Below are 18667 nucleotides of genomic sequence, written 5' to 3' on the forward strand. Positions count from 1 at the left end.
ATCTTTCTAAAGATAGTTTTCTATTTAAGTTATTTTATAGTCCAAAGGCTATTCATCAGGAAATAAGGATTTGTTTTTAATTATGTAGCATGAGGCTTTATATGCAATGTTTAATTATTATTTTTTGGTAAATGAATTCCATTAATCCATTCACAATGTCATGTTCTTCCAGAGGTTTCTGTAAGATTATTTGGGGCAGTTTTTCTAACGAGAAGATATTATCACAGACACTTGTTTTTGCAGTTCTCGAAAGTGTGAATTTGTGTCTGCAGAGATAACATGCCTTTTCTTCACAGGAAAAAACCTTAATCCCATTGTTCCTTTGCAAATTTATATACACAAAATCAACCCCTTACCTATTATATGCTAAGTTCCAAGAGGTTCAGTGAATAGATGGTTTGGAGTGGAATAGATCTGCACAAGTAGCTAAGTGTGAAGCAGTAAAAATGAAAGTGCAACCTTGTGAACAGAATACTCCACAAGTCTTGGGATCTTTGTGTAATAATTGTGCAAGTCAGTTGCATGTCTGTGCAAGTCAGACTTGAGGCAAGTGCTGAAGGCTCTTCAGGGCTGGCAGCCTCTTCTCAAACCCACTGGGTTCCATCAACTGCACTAACACTTAACTGTATAGAATAGGCACCTGAATGTAGAAGCAAATCCAAAGGGGTGTTTTGGGAGGAGGAAATAGTAACTGGGATCTTTAAGTCCTTGGCAAGACCTTGAAGTGCTTGCCAGTCAACCTAAGAAGAGTTCACTGGTTCCAGGCTCTTCTTCCCAGGGCTCGCCGGACATTCTCCAAACAATAAAGTCTCTACCTGGAACTTCAGTCCTGCAGCAGGAATCCCTGAAGTTCTCTGCTCCAGTCCTTGATTCCCCTTTTCCAGCTTCCCACCAGCCTGGTTCTCCTCGGCCTGCTCTTACTGCAAGCCTCTTCCAGCCTGGGCCTGCCATCTGTATCTCTCCCCCCCCCCCCCGAAAAAGGAAGGCCAGTCTCTCCAAAGCCAGAGCTGCTGGGAGATATAGCCCCTATAAACAATTAACTTATTAAACCTTACAATAATTTCATAATTATCTATGTATTTCTAATAGTATAACCAAATCAGTATTTTTTGATATAACTGTAGAAACTACTCAAGTCTTACTGACTAGTGATTTAAATCGTGATTTAAATTGATTTGATTCAAATCAAATCCACCCTGCTTAGCAATAAGTTTGGTTCTATCATCTGTGGCTTTAATCATGATAATGGCTTCCTATCACACAGCAGGGTTTAATTACCTTACAAATGCTAGGATATTCAGTTTATCAGTTACTGTTGTGAATGGTTACTGTGTTCGTTTCACCTTAACATAATTGTCACATTTCATTTTCATGTGATCTGTTTTTTTCTTCATACTTGTGTCATCTGAAAATATCACTATACTTGCTCTCTGAGGAGATCATTCCATGTGTCTAGTGAGGTACCGTATTTTTCGCTCTATAGGACGCAGTTTTCCCCCTCCAAAAATGAAGGGGAAATGTGTGTGCGTCCTATGGAGCGAATGCAGGCTTTTGCTAAAGCCTGGAGAACGAGAGGGATCGGTGCGCACCGACCCCTCTCGCTCTCCAGGCTTCAGGAAGCTATCCGGAAGCCTTCTGAGTTCCCGCCAGGCTCTGAAGGCTTGCGGATAGCAGCCTGCAGCCTGAAGCCCCGGGAGCGCAGCGCCAACTTCCACTGTTCAGGCAGCTATCCGCAAGCCTTCGGAGCCTGGCTGAAGTTCTCGCTGTCTTGGCTTCTTTGCTCTTTGGGGCTTAGGGGGGGGTTTCTTTACCCCCCCCAAAAAAAACTAGGTGCGCCCTATGGTCTGGTGTGCCCTATAGAACGAAAAATACGGTAGATTCCCATCCACAAAAGATCATGTCATAATGTTGATGTTAGTCTTTAAGGTGCCACATAACTTTTTTGTTTGTAAGAAGTGGGAGGGTGTCAAGCCCAAGATTATAGATTCAAAAGGGAAAAGAGCCCATAACTATCCAGGGGCTATGTCTTTCTTGCTTTCCATTTTTAACTCTTAATCTTGTGAACAAATTGGGGACAGAAGTAAGGTATGGGACTTTAGGAGGTAGCTGGCACAGCAAGCTCTTAAGGCCATTTTTGAAATGCATTTCCCTATACGTTACCTGTGAGCTGTGATCATCACTAGCAATTTTCATTTGACTCTGTTCTCCTCTTCTTTTCTATGTGCTCAAGTCTTCCTCCCCTCCCTAAATGCATGGGAGAAGGTAAACAGCCCTCCTAAATTATTGTCATTATCGGCTTTGTCATCCCCGAGAGGAGCGAGGCTTTTCGTTCCACTGTCTTTGACAGCATCCTTTCCAAGTGAACCTTATTACCTGCATTTACTCTAAAGTGTATAATTACTGTAATTAAGGTGGGTAATTAGGAAGAACTTGTTCAATTGAGGGACATAGTATGTGGCATACTGGAGATAAAGAACTCTGATTTACAGTAATGCTTTTTTCAAAAATGAACTTCCCAGCTACTTTAGCAGACTTTTTTTCTTGGCTCAGTGTACTTTAAAGACACACAGTTGTCTGCTGTAATCTTTCCTGACCACTGCTTATAGATGATTCTACCATATTCTTCATAACATAGTTTTACTTTCACTGAAGAGCTCAAAGGAAAGCTATTTTCTTTTTAAAGCATGCAGGTGCTGGCCATGTGCTTTTAAACACATGCTGGACCAGGTGTACAGGGCAACAAATTGGACATTGCGGAGGTGTGTGTGTCCCAATTTGGCTGTTATGCAGAGGTGGTGATTTTGACCCCATTTCTGTTATGGATTGCATGGTGTTGCACGTGTATGATAAGAGTTTTCATAATGGCTCAAAACTAGTGTTTGAATAAGCTGGAAAATCCTCATAATTTTTATTCCCCTAGAGCTGAATGCTTAACATACGAACTAATCATTCTGTCATGAAGGTGCTAATGTGCAGATGGTATCAAAGCACTTCCCTTTGGTTTTTAATAAGGGACTAGTTTGTCAAAGAGATTTCTCAACTTCTGTTCTGAAAACTCATAATAGAGAATAATTTCAGCAGCACGCAATGTGCATCATTATATTCTTTTGATACAGATTAATGATAGTTAAACTAATTGCTGCTTTTTCCTCTATAGCTTGTTAGTGCATTACAGGAAAACTGTGGATAAGCAGCACTATAGCTGTAAATCTTTTTTGATCTCAAATTTTATCTCATCTGAAGTATCCTTAAGCGCTGTATCAACTGAGAGCGCAAGGAACCTTGGTTCACCTTGTAGAAAATAATTCTGCTTCAGTTTGGGTAGATATTCTTCTTGTACCATTGTATGCAACTAAATATTAAATACAGTGGTAGCTCGGAAGTTGAATGGAATCTGTCCCAGAAGTCCGTTCGTCTTCCAAAACATTCGGAAACCAAGGTGCAGCTTCTGATCGGCTGCAGGAAGTTCAGGTTCCAAAGAACGTTCGCAAACCAGAACACTCACTTCCGGGTTTGCAGTGTTCAGTTGCCAAAACGTTCAACTCGCAAGACGTTCAGGATCCAAGGTATGACTGTATATGGCTAATATGCAGCGTAGCAGTATCATGTAGTTGTGCTTTCTTTGTAAAACAATCCTGTACTATATTAACATTGGTATGTTTGTGCTCAGTTCTTCAAGTCCCTTGATGAATAAATGCTAGAAATGAGTCTTGACTAAAGGCAGTGGATTTAGTCATGAATTTAGAATCCATTAAATGCATACACAGTTGGAATGCATATTGAAGGGCCCAATTGCTTACTTTCAAGTTGATAGGCACCACCCTTCTAAGTGGGGGTGAAGCTCAAACTAAACATAGTGATTTCAAACTCATCTCTGTTCCTCACGTCTAAAGTACAGAGTGGAGATTAAATCTTAAAATAGTGAAGGGGTGCTTAGGCATTCAGAGCCCTCTTTCCTGGTCTCTTGTTTTTCCTCCGAACATTTTCTCCCAGCTAGATTAGTATCAACCTGATTGGAGCGGGGAGGGGGAGGCGGAATGGGCTTCAGAGGGTGGTCTTCAGCGGGGTAAGAAGACAGGAAAAGATTCATTCTCTTCCCCCCACCCACTTTGGTTTGTTAAATCGCACTACCTTCTTTAGGTATTGCAGTGAATCGTAACCTTAGTAGAACCTTTGAAGAACATAAAAATTGTCTTGCTTGATCATATCATCTAGTTGAAGTATTCTTTTAAAGAATTGCATACTGCATTCTTTTCCACCTATGAGCATTTTAGAATGCTGAAAAAGCACACCAAAATTGCCAGAAATTTTGAATCCATGGGGGGGGTGTCAGTTTTTTCTTGGGGTTGGGAGGTTATCTAGTCAAAAGTGACTGCTAACAATAATAAAATTATGTGGACTGTAGACATGTATGTGTGTCTGTAGGTGGATTTAATAATATACATAAGAGATTTTCAGAGAGAGTGTTCCATCCCTTGAACCTTGTGTAATTACTTTTATTTTATTCCTTTTTAGTGTTCTGCTCTTCTGCCCATTTGAAATATCTGAATTCATTCATTACAGCAGACTATGGCCTATGCTAACCATAGGTTAGACCTTGTAGCTTGCATTTTCAAGTGCATTGTGGGCACGCCACGGTTTAGAATTGCTTTTGTGTTGTTGTTGTTTTGCTTCTCCCCGCCAAGGCACTTTTATAGCTAACTTTCTGTTTTATTAAAATGTTCAGAGTACTTTATTATAATATTATAAACACAAAAAAATTCTCAGCCTCATAAACTTCCTCTTGCTATTGTTCAGCAGCCTCTGGGGGCAGAGCAGTGGCTTTAAGTATTGTATAGTGCATCTTGTAAATTCAGTTTTGCAATTGGCTGTAGCCTAGGGATTGCCAATTTGGCTGTTGCACCAAACCATAGTCGCAGTGCTATTCAATGAATACCCATTGTATTCACTGGGGCTTGGTCTCAGGAGAGTATTATAAGACTTCATCCTTGGGCTTCTTTAGCTAAAGCTTGGCATAGTGTCAGAACTGAGCCAGTGCACCTGTAACAAAATGTATAAACCTATTGTAGAATAAACGAATATGCAGTTAAAATCTTGAAGATGCTTCCTACATTCTATGACTGGTATCCAGCTTCTCTGCTTGCTTCCTTCATTTGTGGAATTGTTGAAAGCCCTGCTTATAATCACACACAAAGCTGAGCTGGTATGTCTGCAGTAGCAGTTTTTTCTTCCTTCCCTGAGCTATTTTATTTCTCTCCTGCTTCATGAATGTGAATATTTATATCAAGGTAAATATTTTGCAATTAATCTTGTTGAAGTGTAAACAGAGAAGCTAGGAGTAAATATCATCTGCAGAGTGTATTCTTCCCCAATCTGTTGGCAATCAAAGTGTGTAGATGCTATTGTTCAACTGAAATTAGATCTAAGATTTTATTTGGATGGAAAGCTTCCTGGTGAGGAAAAAGAATGCCTTGTTTCCAGCGCTGCTTTTTGTTCTGTCCTGTGGCTTCAGGCTAGCTGTGTAGAATTTGTGCTTTAATGGACTAGCCTTGGTATACCACTGAGGTACTTAGATTTCTTTATTAATTGGCCATCATCACCTGAGGTTATTTTTCTTCTTCTTGGAGTAGGCAGTGACTGATGGGTGCAACATCCTCTCAGCCAATGCAGTAATTGGAGAAGAATGAGATTTGCATTCAGTCCATCATATTAATGGGACGCAGGTGGCGCTGTGGGTTAAAGCCTCAGTGCCTAGGGCTTGCCGATCGAAAGGTCGGCGGTTCGAATCCCTGCGGCGGGGTGCGCTCCCGCTGCTCGGTCCCAGCGCCTGCCAACCTAGCAGTTCGAAAGCACCTCCGGGTGCAAGTAGATAAATAGGGACCGCTTACCAGCGGGAAGGTAAACGGCGTTTCCGTGTGCGGCTCTGGCTCTGGCTCTGGCTCTGGCCAGAGCAGCGATGTCACGCTGGCCACGTGACCCGGAAGTGTCTCCGGACAGCGCTGGCCCCTGGCCTCTTAAGTGAGATGGGCGCACAACTCCAGAGTCTGTCTGTCAAGACTGGCCCGTACGGGCAGGGGTACCTTTACCTTTACCTTTTACCATCATATTAAAGAAATTCCTGTAAGATCTCAGGAAAGTTGCAGTTGTAATGCCCTGTGCTCTGTTAATTTTCTCTGCAATTTTTCATTTGTATTATGGTAACATGGGTTTTTATCTCTCCCATTGCAGGAGCAGTTATGCAGTCTCTGCCTCTGGTTTCATGAGAGGGTTAAAAACCCATTATATTCTAAAAAAGAAAAATACAACTGGAATTTTAATGCTGTGAGGTAGAAGTAATGTTAACTGTATTTAGTCTCAAAGGGCTATCATTTTTAAGTATTACACATTTTGATTTGCACGTCCCTGTTCCCAGAATGTTAAGCAGCTAAAATCTGCCTTAGAAGAAAGGATATGTCTTGATCCTTTAAAAAAATACTCTATATCAAGATTCATTTATATGTAGTGCATGATTTCTTAAAATTATGATGTGGGGGGACGGGACAAGTTCCCTATAGTGGCACATTTAGTTGCAAGCTTCTCGTGGATGCAATTTTTCTGCATTTTGTGTCCATCTTGAGTCAGCTTATGGATCCTCTTGGAATAAGAGTGACAGTGGGTCAGTTCAGAGGCATAATGCGAAAACATGGCTTTTCACTTCAGGCACAAACCGTTGTCTTGTGTCTTGAATATTTGAAGCTACTTTATACAGAGTTAGACTATTGGTCCATATAGCTCAGACTTGTCTGTACCGATTGAGAGCATCTCTCCCTAGGTCTTTCCTTCCTCTCCCTGGAATTGCCAGAAATTGGACCTGAAACCTTCTATATGCACAGCATGTACTGTGCCACTGAGCTAAGGCTCCTTCTCTTGGTTTGGAGGGCGATCACTCACCAGAGTTGGATGGTTCAAATGTAATGCAAAACTATGGTTTGTTGTGAACCAAATTGATTGGGAGCCACCCAGAGTGGCTGAGGAAACTCAGCCAGATGGGCGGGGTATAAATAATAAATTATTATTATTATAACCAGGGAGTAGGCAATTAAGCAGAGTATTAGGGTGGGATGTATGGTGGAGCCGGAAGCACTGCCCGATTGGGACCCAGTTACATGCCCTGAAGCTGAAACTCTCATAGACCGATTCAAAGCAGGCAAGCCCCCTGGTGATGACCTTATATCCATTGACGCCATCAAAGCAAATAAAGATTGGTGGATCCCACTTCTAGCAGCACTTTACACGTATATAAACAAAACAGCAAAATTTCCTTCAAGCTGGAGCTCTGCGTTGATTGTATTCATACATAAGAAAGGCCCACGTACAGAGCCGAGCAACTTTAGGCCAATCAGCTTGCTAAATGTCATTGGGAAAATTTACTCGAGATACCTGTTAAACAAAATATCGAAATGGATGGAGGACAACAATATCATTGCCGATGAACAGGCGGGCTTTCGCCCTGGAAGATCCACTACAGACCAAATATTAACCTTGAACCACCTGGCGGAAAAGTATGCCGGCAAAGCCCCAAAGGTCCTTCACGTGGCTTTTATTGACCTTAAGCAGGCATTTGATCGAATCTCTAGAAAGCAGCTATGGACAAAATTGGCTGCTACGAAGATCGATCGTCGTCTCCTTCATCTGATTATCAGCCTCCATACAAACACCTCTTTGAGAATCAGGCTAGACAATAAAGGCCTAGTCTCCAACCCTGTTGCCACCACTAGAGGGGTAAGACAGGGTTGTCTACTGGCCCCAGCATTCTTTAGTTTTTACATTAACTCACTGGTGTCTCACATGGCCAACAATGCATTCCACCCCCCCCCCCCCCCAAATTAGCAGGCCGATCCCTGAATGTTCTTCTGTATGCGGATGATGCTGCACTTCTTGCCAGATCCCCTATTGGACTGAGGAGAATGTTGCAAGCTCTACAGGAATATTGTGTTCAGCATGAGCTCCAACCCAACTATGCTAAGACCAAGATCATGGTCTTCTCTGCCCGACCGAGACTCCATCGATGGTCGATGAACGGGATTCCCCTAGAGCAGGTTAACTGCTTTAAATATATGGGACAAGTAATACCGTCAAATAGGTATTTTCTGGCCCATAGAGACTGTATAACAACTAATGCATCTAAAGCAGCCATCCAGATCAGATTTCTATATGCTAAGAATCAGGCCCAATCAGTGAAGACTCTTCCAAATGAAAGACTCTTCCAAATGAAAGACTCTTCCAATCAGTGAAGACTTTGAGACTCTTCCAAATGAAAATCCTCCCCCTTCTTTTGGTGGGCATCTCTTTAGGCTCCCGTAGGGATTTTTTGAAACTGGATTCTATTCAAACGCGATTCCTTAGAGCCATCCTTAGGATTCCCCCCTCGGTAGCGGGTGCGGTCATGAGATTAGAGGTCGGCTGGCAAGCTCTACGGTACGTGGCCTTGAAGACGAAGCTCTGGCTATGGCTCAAGCTCTGTTTTAAACCAGTGGGTATTGCCCCCTTGATATTGAGGGATGATTTCCAATCATCGTGGGAAAGGGAGGTCATTAACGAGGTTCAATCCTGTGGATTGCCTCACCTTTATTTTGAGTCTATGACGTACAATCAAGCTAGAGATGTGATCTCCCGGAGACTGAGTGATATTGCCAGACAAGAGGACATAGCCCAGGTAAAACCAGGGATGTTCCTAGGGGACCAGATTTATCGGACCATACCAGCCCCCTACCTTGCAGAAGTCCACTATGTGGAATACCGCAGACTTCTTACAGCGGCTAGATTAAATGTCCTTGACTCTGCGATATTGTGGGGAAGGTACAGGGGAGTACCATACGCCCAGAGAACCTGTCATTGTGCAATGGGTGTGGTTGAGTCCACCGAACACATTCTCTTGACTTGCCCTTCTTATGCAGAGCTTAGACAAAATTTTATAGACCCACTCCTATGTCAACTTAGCTTCCTACCCGGAGAAAACCAGGTTTTACACTTGCTGAATAATGTCACTAGAGCTATACCTTTTTTGGTGGCCAAATTTCTTTTTTTAGCCTTTAAGCGTCGCAAGACCATAATTGACTGTATTGATATGGGGCTATCTGTTTAGCCCTTTTGGTGTTGGCTAAGCTCTAAAATCTTTCTGGATGTTTTAACTGTGTATTGATAAATGTATTTGTATTTTTTTCTGACTGACGGTCGAATAAAAGGTTGATGATGAGGGTGGGATGGCAGTGTGTGACTGAACTATGTATGGTTTTAGTGTTGCATTTGAATTGACCTTGTTTGCATGGGTGAATTGTGCCAACTTTTTGCACAAGGTCCACAAAGGAATCTTAATTGTGATTGGTTTGGTGTCTGAATTGACTGTCTGAAATCACTGTTGCAACTCGCTAGCCTTACCAGAATAGCAAACCATGGTTTGAAAAAATGAAGAAATTTATTGCAAATGGAAAACCAGTAAACCATAGATAGATAGATAGATAGATAGATGGATAGATGGATAGATGTGTGGAAATTTCAGAATTAATAAAGCTTTCCATCTGCAGTCTGAAGTGGGACAGCCCAATCACTAGTTTGTCACCTCATTGAAAACTATACCTTAGTGTTCCAGATTATTTTGAGTTTAAAAAGGCCACACACAGTGTTATAATGTTTTTTTTGTTTTTTGTTTTTTTACTTATTCCAACTTCCTTTGCTAGGTTCAGGAGAGAACCTGCCTGACCCTGGAGATGTGGTTTGTGAGACAGGAAGTAAGAAGCAGCAACTGAAAGAGGACTTCAATCCTCGTAGGAAGAGCAAGAAATTGGCCATGCAAAAGAGACCAGAGAAGACAGAACAGGCTGTGAAGGGCCAGGATGGCCAGCCTCATGCCCCAGCTTCCACTCATGATTTTTGTCTCTCCCCCACTCAACAGCCTTTTAAAGAGCAAAAGAACCCCAATCTGAAAAAGCTGAGGAAAAAGACTTTAACAGACATCGACAGCCAGCCGAGATTGCTCAAAGAAAGACAGAAAAAGACCAGTGGACATGATGAAGAGAGCACAAACGAAGCAAAGGTGGTGTTTTGCAGTCAGTCATTGGATATCCCCAGTCCAGACCCCAAAAGCACATTGGAGCACAAGTCTGTAATGGAGGCAGAGCTTGCACAGGGTGAGAGTGAAGTCAGTGTGGATGCCATTGTGAAACTTACAGAGAAGAGCAGCAGGCATAACTTGTCTTGTTCATGTGGTGTTGTGGAGGAGAACTTGAGTTCTGAAGGGTGCCTCCTCTCTAGAGGGGAAATGGCTCCACTAAAACGTAGAAGGCAACAAAGCAGATTGCCTACTCCTTTACACAAACAGCCCAGCAGGAAAGAGCATAGCACCCCTGGAAGTTTAGCACTGCTGAAGGTGTCCCCAAGGCCATCACCCAAAGATTCCCTTGGGGATTCTTTGCCCACCATTGACTGTATAAAGTGTTATCCATCTACACCATCTGCTAGCTCTTCACCAACAATGAGAAACTCTGAGGATGCATGTAACCCAAAAACTTCCAAAGCAGCACATCTGTCCAATACTGCTTATCAAAAAGAGGCACAGCTAACTGAGTCTTTCTCCAGGAAATCACCCAATAGCCTGCCAGCCAAGAGAAATCATAAAGGGGAGACTTTGCTCCACATCGCTTCTGTTGAGGTAATGTAAGCTTTTTGATTTACACACTGTAAGAGCACTGTACAGTGGTGCCCCGCAAGACGAATGCCTTGCAAGACGGAAAACCCGCTAGACGAAAGGGTTTTCCGTTTTGGAGGTGCTTCGCAAAACGAATTTCCTATGGGCTTGCTTCGCAAGACGAAAATGTCTTGCGAGTTCCTGCGGGGGGTTTTTCCTTCGACCCCCCTTTTCTAAGCCGCTTATCTGCTTATCCACTAAGCTGCTAAAAGCCGCTAATAGCGCTAATCCGCTAAGCCGTCAATGGGCTTGCTTCGCAAGACGAAAAAACCGCTAGACGAAGAGACTCGCGGAACGGATTAATTTCATCTTGCGAGGCACCACTGTAAATACTTTGTTTCCATTTTATATAGCAATTGCAAAATTTATTTAGCCAACTTTATTAGCTGTATTTCTGTTTGGAGTGCAGGCTTCTGAGTTGCACCATTCTGGAGGATTAGCAAAAATTCTGTTGTCATCATTTGCGTGCTGTATATTCATGTGAAGCTTATGGTATACTGCATGGTTTGTGGTTGGAGGGGGTGGGAATGCACATCAGTAGAAGATGCACAAGATTAAGGGACTGAAAGCTACAGCAAACCAGGCATGCTCCAGTTCAATAATTATCATAGAATCATAGAGTTGGAAGAGACCACAAGGGCCATCGAGTCCAACCCCCTGCCAAGCAGGAAACACCATCAGAGCACTCCTGACATATGGTTGTCAAGCCTCTGCTTAAAGACCTGGAAATAACTGAAATTCCAAAGGAATGAATTTTAGAGAAGAGTGAACCAGAGGAAAACCAAGGAATGGCTTGCATGGTGTTTAATAACCCCCAAACCCAGGCCTTGTTTTTCTGAACAGGGTATCTCAACTTGTGTGGAGGTTGTGGGGCTGCAAACACTGTCCTTGTCACAATGTCCCCACAAGGGCTGACCCTGCCTGTCCCACCTTCAACTGTTCCATGTTGTGTGGGAAGGCCAGAAGAAGGTTTCTTAAATCTACTTGTGTGAGCAATGCAGGGTTTCTGATGGCGGGGAGGCTTATGAACACTTCCTTCAGACCTTCCTGCTCAACTCTGAAAGGTCAGAGGTGGTGCAGATGTGCATAGGCCTTGCTCCAACTTCCCCGCATACATTTCCCCTACATGAGTTGGGATAACCTGTTCGGGAATGATGCTAAAACTATCAACTGATCAGGCTTGTAGGGTGGAGAAACCTTTGTGTCCATCTATGATCATCAGGAACGTTAACTGGGTACTTAAACCCAGTTTGCATTTTCTTTAAAAAATGAATGTGCATATGGAATTCACAGAATTCCATATTTGGTATTTGTAGATTTTGGATGGTTTGTTAATGTAGCTTTGTGTGAATGACATATGGGAGAAGTGAATAGCTGTAGCTCCAGAAGGGGGAATAGATTGCTGTGATGAATGCACATGCTACTTTCCTTTAACCGAAGCCCCATCTGTCTAAATGAATTAGGTGTGATTGCTTCACAATAAATATACATGTGGATTTTATCATAAAAAACTATTTGTCTTCCTTTTCCCTCATGTAGTCAGTATAGCATTTTTTACCATGTGTTTATGAAACCAAACTTTTCACTTTAAATGGAAGTGGAAGCTGCATGTTATTGCATACAAATTCCCTATCTGAAATCACTTATATTTAATTAGTCATTGGGGGACGGAATTGTATCGATGAGAGTGCTTCTGCTTGGAGGGAATTGCTATTCCTTCACTTCATTGAAATCAGCATTTTCTTCATTAAAATGCTGTGTGCCAAGTATCCCAGGACTCTTTCCACAGGGATATTTGTGAAGGAGATGTTGAGCTAGGTTGTTCTGAAAAACTCACTTAGCTTAGCAGTTTTCTCCTAATGAGAGTCCCTTTCCTTTTCAGATTCACAATAAGTTTGTATATTTTAAGGAAGCAAGTAGTTCTGGTAGGAGTGAGATAAAGCAGTTAGGTTATTATTCCAGTATTCAGCTTTTTTTGGGGTGGGGGTGAGAATTCACATGGAACTAGGTGGCAAATTAGTTTTATTAAATCTAACAAAACTCGGTTGAGCTTCTCTGCCCTTCAGTGCATCTCTTCATATTTCTAAGTTCTTTATTTATAAAAGTAGATTATTATTATTATTATTATTATTATTATTATTATTATTATTATTATTTAAAAATTGTATTCTGCCCTATACCCACAGGTCTCAGGGTAGTTACAACATAAAATCACAATATAAAAATGCAAAATACTTAATAAAAACAAAAACAAAAGCAACCCAATAACCTGCCCCCCCCCCATTTTAAAAGGGCATTGAATGTCAATCAGCCAAAGTCCTGGTTAAAAAGAAACATTTTTGCCTGGTGCTTAAAGGTGTCTAATGTAGGTCTTTTTGTCCAGGACTGTACAGATGTTACCTTGAATGTGTGGAAGGAAGGACAGCGTATGCTATCCTACCTTATCGCACACAGGTTCAAAGTAACTTCTGAACAGTTCAATGGACTGCTTTGTTCAGTTGTGTGTCTGTTGATGTTGAGACTTCTAGTTGGGGTCTTCAGAAACGTGACTTCAGATGACTCCTATATCAAAATTTGAAGGTTTGGAAATGAATGGCAGGCTTGGGACATTTGAAGTAGGTTTATAACTAAATTTTTGGAGAGCAAGAACTAACTATAGTTTACCAATATTGAAGTAACCTGATTAGTGCCACACAGTGAAATCTTGCAGAGGAGGCATGCCTTCCCACTTGACTTAGGATTTGTATCTCGAGCAGATGCCTAAATCTTGCCCCTCCCACGGTACATTGGTATCATGATTCACACCGTCACTAAAGAAAAAAATCATTAAAAAATCAGGTCTCCTCTGGGCCTGAGTGTTACATATAATCGAGTGCAGGAAATATCAGCCACAGTAACAGATGTAGTGCCCCACCCACTCTGGGTGGCTTCCAACACATACAGTATAAAAACATAATAAAATGTCAAACATTAAAAACTTCCTGATACAGGGCTGCTTTCAGATGTCTTCTAAAAGTTGTACAGTCATACCTCGGGTTAAATATGCTTCGAGTTGAGCGCATTCGAGTTGCGCTCCTCGGCAACCCGGAAGTAATGGAGTGCGTTACTTCTGGGTTTTGCCGCTTGCGCATGCGCAGACGCTCAAAATGACATCACGCGAATGCACAGAAGCGGTGAAAAGCGACACACACATGCGCAGACGCACCGTCGCTAGTTATGTTTACCTCTAGATGCGAACGGGGCTCCAGAACGGATCCCATTCGTATCTAGAGGTACCACTGTATAGTTATTTATCTCCTGCAAGAAGTGAGGTTACAGGGAACCAGGCACAGGGCCTTCTGGGCAGTGGTGACCTCCTTGTGGAATGCCCTCCTATCAGATGCTTTAATGAGAAACTGTATGTGTTGGAAGCTGCCCAAAGTGCCTGGGGCAACCCAGTCAGATGGGTGGGGTATAAATAAAATTGTTGTTGTTGTTAGGACACAGTTTGGGTGGGCACGCATCATTTCCCATGTATTCACAGCCGCTAGAGGGCTGTGAAAATTTGTGTTCCTGCCTTTTTAGACTCGTCTACTCCTGTACTATCTGAAACCAAAGGGGCACTTTGGTTGCCAGATGTGAAATATCTTGGTATTATTTTAAGCTCTCCCACCACACTACACTACACTACACTACACTACACTACACTACACTACACTACACTACATTACACTACACTACACTACACTACACTACACTACACTACACACACACACACACACACACACACACACTGCACATAGAATAAAATTGCATGATACTTAAGCATATGCCTGGTCCTTCTATTGAAGTAAAGGAGTTGGTTGTTGAGGATTAATATTCATGGAAGGAAATCTAGGTGCCCCATTGATCAACTAGCAAAAGTATTTTTCTTTCCTAGTAGTTTTCCTATCAAAGTTTTCTGAATTACTTAACCAGTCGTGTTTCTCGATTTATCTGTGTAATGGAAGCAGTATTGTGGGAGGGTGGATGAGAATTACACTTATTTCTTCTGGGACTTCATTAATTATCAGGATAAATCCATATTATTTTCATTAGGTTGTAGGGCTTAATACACCAAACTTAATGAAAATTAAATGAGTTGTACATTTTGGACTCTTAAAAGAGAGTATTAACAGCATTAGGCATTTAAAATTAAGTATGTTGTGTTGTTCCAGATCAATTTAAAATGGAATTGCGGGAAGGTCTTTCCCATTTTACTACTTTGACACTCATAATAAACATCCTAAAAGCACATTGGCTCTGAAAAAGAATCCTAGAGTTAGATGAGTTTGAAGCTGAAATGCATTAATAAATTGAAACAAATGTAGCCATTTGCCTAGTAAACTGGAATCCATGTTTTTTTTATTACCCACCATACTCATTAAAGGTAGAATAAAATTAGTTAAATACAAACAGCAACCTCTTGTACTTCATGGGGTGAAAATAATCAAAGATAGTTGGGTAAGCTCTCTGTCACAAGCTTAGTCAATTTTAATTATCCAAATGTCATTCCCATAATTATCTTAATAGTTTTTTTCTGATAAGCAGGGTGTTAGTTTTTGATATATTACTTTGTTGTACAGCTTTAAGTTAAAGAAAAGTTAAAAGTTTATATCTCAAATGATATTGTGTGTAGATTTATATATCAAATGATATTGTGTATAGATAGTTTGTTTTAGGGTATTATGTATCCCCTGAGCTGAAGGAACACATTTTGAGCCCTTGCTACCTAAGGTATAGCTCTAAGAGGGGCAATGATGGTGGAAAAGTTTGTTTGGAGTGTCACTCGATATGTTTTGAGTCCTTATATTGTGCTTGGTCACTCTGAGTCTGCTGCGGACACCGTAGGTGCAATCCCTGTGACATAGAATCATAGAATCATAGAGTTGGAAGAGACCACAAGGGCCATCTAGTCCAACCCCCTGCCAAGCAGGAAACACCATCAGAGCACTCCTGACATATGGTTGTCAAGCCTCTGCTTAAAGACCTCCAAAGAAGGAGACTCCACCATACGCCTTGGCAGCAAATTCCACTGTTGAACAGCTCTTACTGTCAGGAAGTTCTTCCTAATGTTTAGGCTCGTGTTTAATATTCCCCAGTGCCTTTAGTTATTCTCATGCCCCTGCCCATTACCCACCCAATAGGAATAAGGGATGTGAATGACCCCCCCCCCCCATTTTCACCCTATAGAAGCAGGCCCCATTATACTGCTGATGTGTCCATGATGCACCTTTCTCTACCTGCCAAACCAATGTGACTGCCCTCCCCTCCCTTGACAGATAGGAGCACATTTCACAACTCCATCATTCTGTGGTCCACATTTTTAATTTGCTAGTAGAAGCATGTGTATGGGATAGCATACATAATCTACATCTGTGTCACAGTTAAGAAAACAAATAATAAAAAAGCATGTACACTGACACATTTTTAGAGCATTTATTACAAACAGCATTTTTGCTGCATCTGTTCATTTACATGTTTAGAAAGAGGCATTTTTACAGATAGGCACTGCAGCATTTTTAGGTATTCATGTGCATACAGTCCCCTCTGGTCATAAAACAAACCACGTTGTGGTGTTGAGAAACAAACACATGCATTGTAGACCTAGAAAACTCATTCTCCAATAAAATATTTATGGTGTCCCCACTTTGCTATGAACTCTGACTATGTGCTTGCACCTTTTTTTAAAAGTTCATTGTGGTATACATGTCAAATTTATTCTATAAATATTGAGAAAATAACACCCTTAACTATCTTCTGAGTCAATTCGCAAAAGTTATGAGAAGCAATGAAAACTGAATATTTTAGTCACTTGTGCTTGTTTTTTCTGCTTCTTCATAATGTGCGAAGAGAGAGGACTTTAATATCTTGTTGCAATAGTGATATATTTAAGGGTTGAGTACCATTTAAGTGTCTCTTGTCATTTTTAGGCTAAGATGTGACAAACCAAGATTCTCAGTTACAATTTCAGCCTTTTTGAATCAAAGCAACATCTAACAGGCAGCTTAATGTATCTATAAAAGGAGCAGAAGGCCCATAAATGTAACATAGCACTCTCGCTCCCAGTTACTGATGTTTGTGCCCCATAATTTTATGCACTCCACTCACCAATATTTACTTTCATTTGAGGGTAGGTTAACAGCTTTCTGGGATGTTTTTAATCAACTAAGATGTCAGGTGTGATCCCCCACAGCTGCTAATGAGGATGAGCATTGAAACTGGATGAGATCTCCTCTCGCTATAGACACATGCACCATTTTAAAATGTGTTCTAGATAGTTAAACCAATTCAGAATCTTAATAAAAGGTGTGCTGCCTACCCAAAGATCATAAAACAACTGCCCCGACCCACTTCTAAATATAGCCTCTGCTGTAATCAGGAGTGTGAAGGGGAGCAAATATTTAAACTACCCCATTCTGCGCGCACCCCCTCCAGCCCCTTACCCATTCCAGCTTTCTTTCCCCACCCAAAGCTTATCTTGCTGTGGTGACAGGCTATCATTCCTCCGTGGCCTCTTGAATACTGCAATGGCAGCATCACATTGTGCTTCTTTAGAAAGCTTATTTTCCATGCTAGGAATTTAGGAACACTGTGGAACTATATTTTGTGCAATGCCTGGGATGCTGCCTTTGTAACATTAAAGACGGATGGAAAAGATGCAGAGGGACCGCTTCTCTGCTGCAGCCATTGGGGAGATTTGTGGGAAAGAGGTGCCTCTAGTGGTGGGGTATGCGTTACAGCAACTTCATGACCCAGGCCCATGAGTTTTTTGAGTTTGTGCTTTGTCTCAAAATGAATTCAGGGTGTGTTTGAACTTGTAAGTTTGCCATTTTATGCCTCTGAATTCTGAACTTTAGTTTCATTGCAGGTTAGAGGCTAACCCAACTTACCAGCTGTCAACTGGCCAGCCATTACAACTCTCACTTACTGTCCTGTTCTGACTGGACCAACTGTTTGGCAGCCAGGTGCCCTATATATTTTGGATAAAATCTTGCATCAACCCCAGCTAGCACAGATGGCTGGGGTTGTCATTTAAAACATCTGGAGGGCATCAGAGCAGTTCATTTCTAACCTATTGATACTTCATTCTTACTTGTGGTGTCTCTGAAAGCCACGAGGAATTTGAGGAGGTTGCTTCTCTCCTAGTTATTTTGTTCATTTATTTTTGTAGTGCATATATAAGAAAAATCAGGGGAGAGCCAGTTGAACATGTAGGGGTGTCAGGCTGTATGTCAGGAATGGGCTGAACTAATATGTTAGCAGTAGACTGTCAGATGATCTCCTGAATTGTTTTCATTTCTAACAAGCAACTCATTGTATGTGCCAGATGAAGGCCTGATCCACATTTCCCCCATGGATTTGAATTTCAACATGCATTATATATTCCATCCTAAGGAAGCTGAATGTATTTTGTTAAAGATACAAAATGAAAAGGGATGGCTCCTGTGAGAGCTTTTGCAACTTCTTTGGCCGCTGCTGACATTTTCCAAAAGCAGCAGATGGAGGAAGTTTAAGTGACTCATGCTTCTGGGTCATATCTGAAGGGGGAGATGTGCCCCCTTCTCTGGAGATGTGCTTCTCCTGCTTGGGAGACAGAACTTTCATTCTCCACCCCCCACCCCCACCATGCCACAAAGTGTTGTGTAAAGCAATCTTATTGCTTCTGCAAAACAGCCACAATAGCCCTTAATTTCAACTTGAATTTCACACAGCTATGTTACTTTACCATTATGGACAATCTAGATTTGATTGAGTAATGGTTTTTTCCGAAGCTTCTTTTGTTTAATGTTAACTACCATGTACAGGTTAGATGACCCAAGGTGTGTGGTTTCTTTCCCCATATCATTTTTGGAAAAGAAGCTCCTTTTTGTTGCAACCTCTGAGATGTGATCTACTCATAATGCAAGCACAATCACACGCACA

General features: G+C 41.7%; 1 protein-coding gene across 3 annotated transcripts in view; it reads left to right on the forward strand.

Annotated features, from left to right (window-relative positions):
- Positions 1–18667, forward strand: part of BARD1 (BRCA1 associated RING domain 1) — a 59539-nt gene that overhangs the window by 14205 nt on the left and 26667 nt on the right. For all 3 annotated transcript variants that reach the window (XM_079977938.1, XM_079977940.1, XM_079977939.1), the window contains one exon: positions 9717–10687. In XM_079977938.1, the coding sequence (XP_079834064.1) occupies positions 9717–10687 (971 nt within the window). The remainder of the gene's footprint in view (positions 1–9716; positions 10688–18667) is intronic.

The sequence above is a fragment of the Podarcis cretensis genome (assembly GCF_951804945.1).
Source record: "Podarcis cretensis genome assembly, chromosome: 1".
Classification (NCBI taxonomy): Eukaryota; Metazoa; Chordata; class Lepidosauria; order Squamata; family Lacertidae; genus Podarcis; species Podarcis cretensis.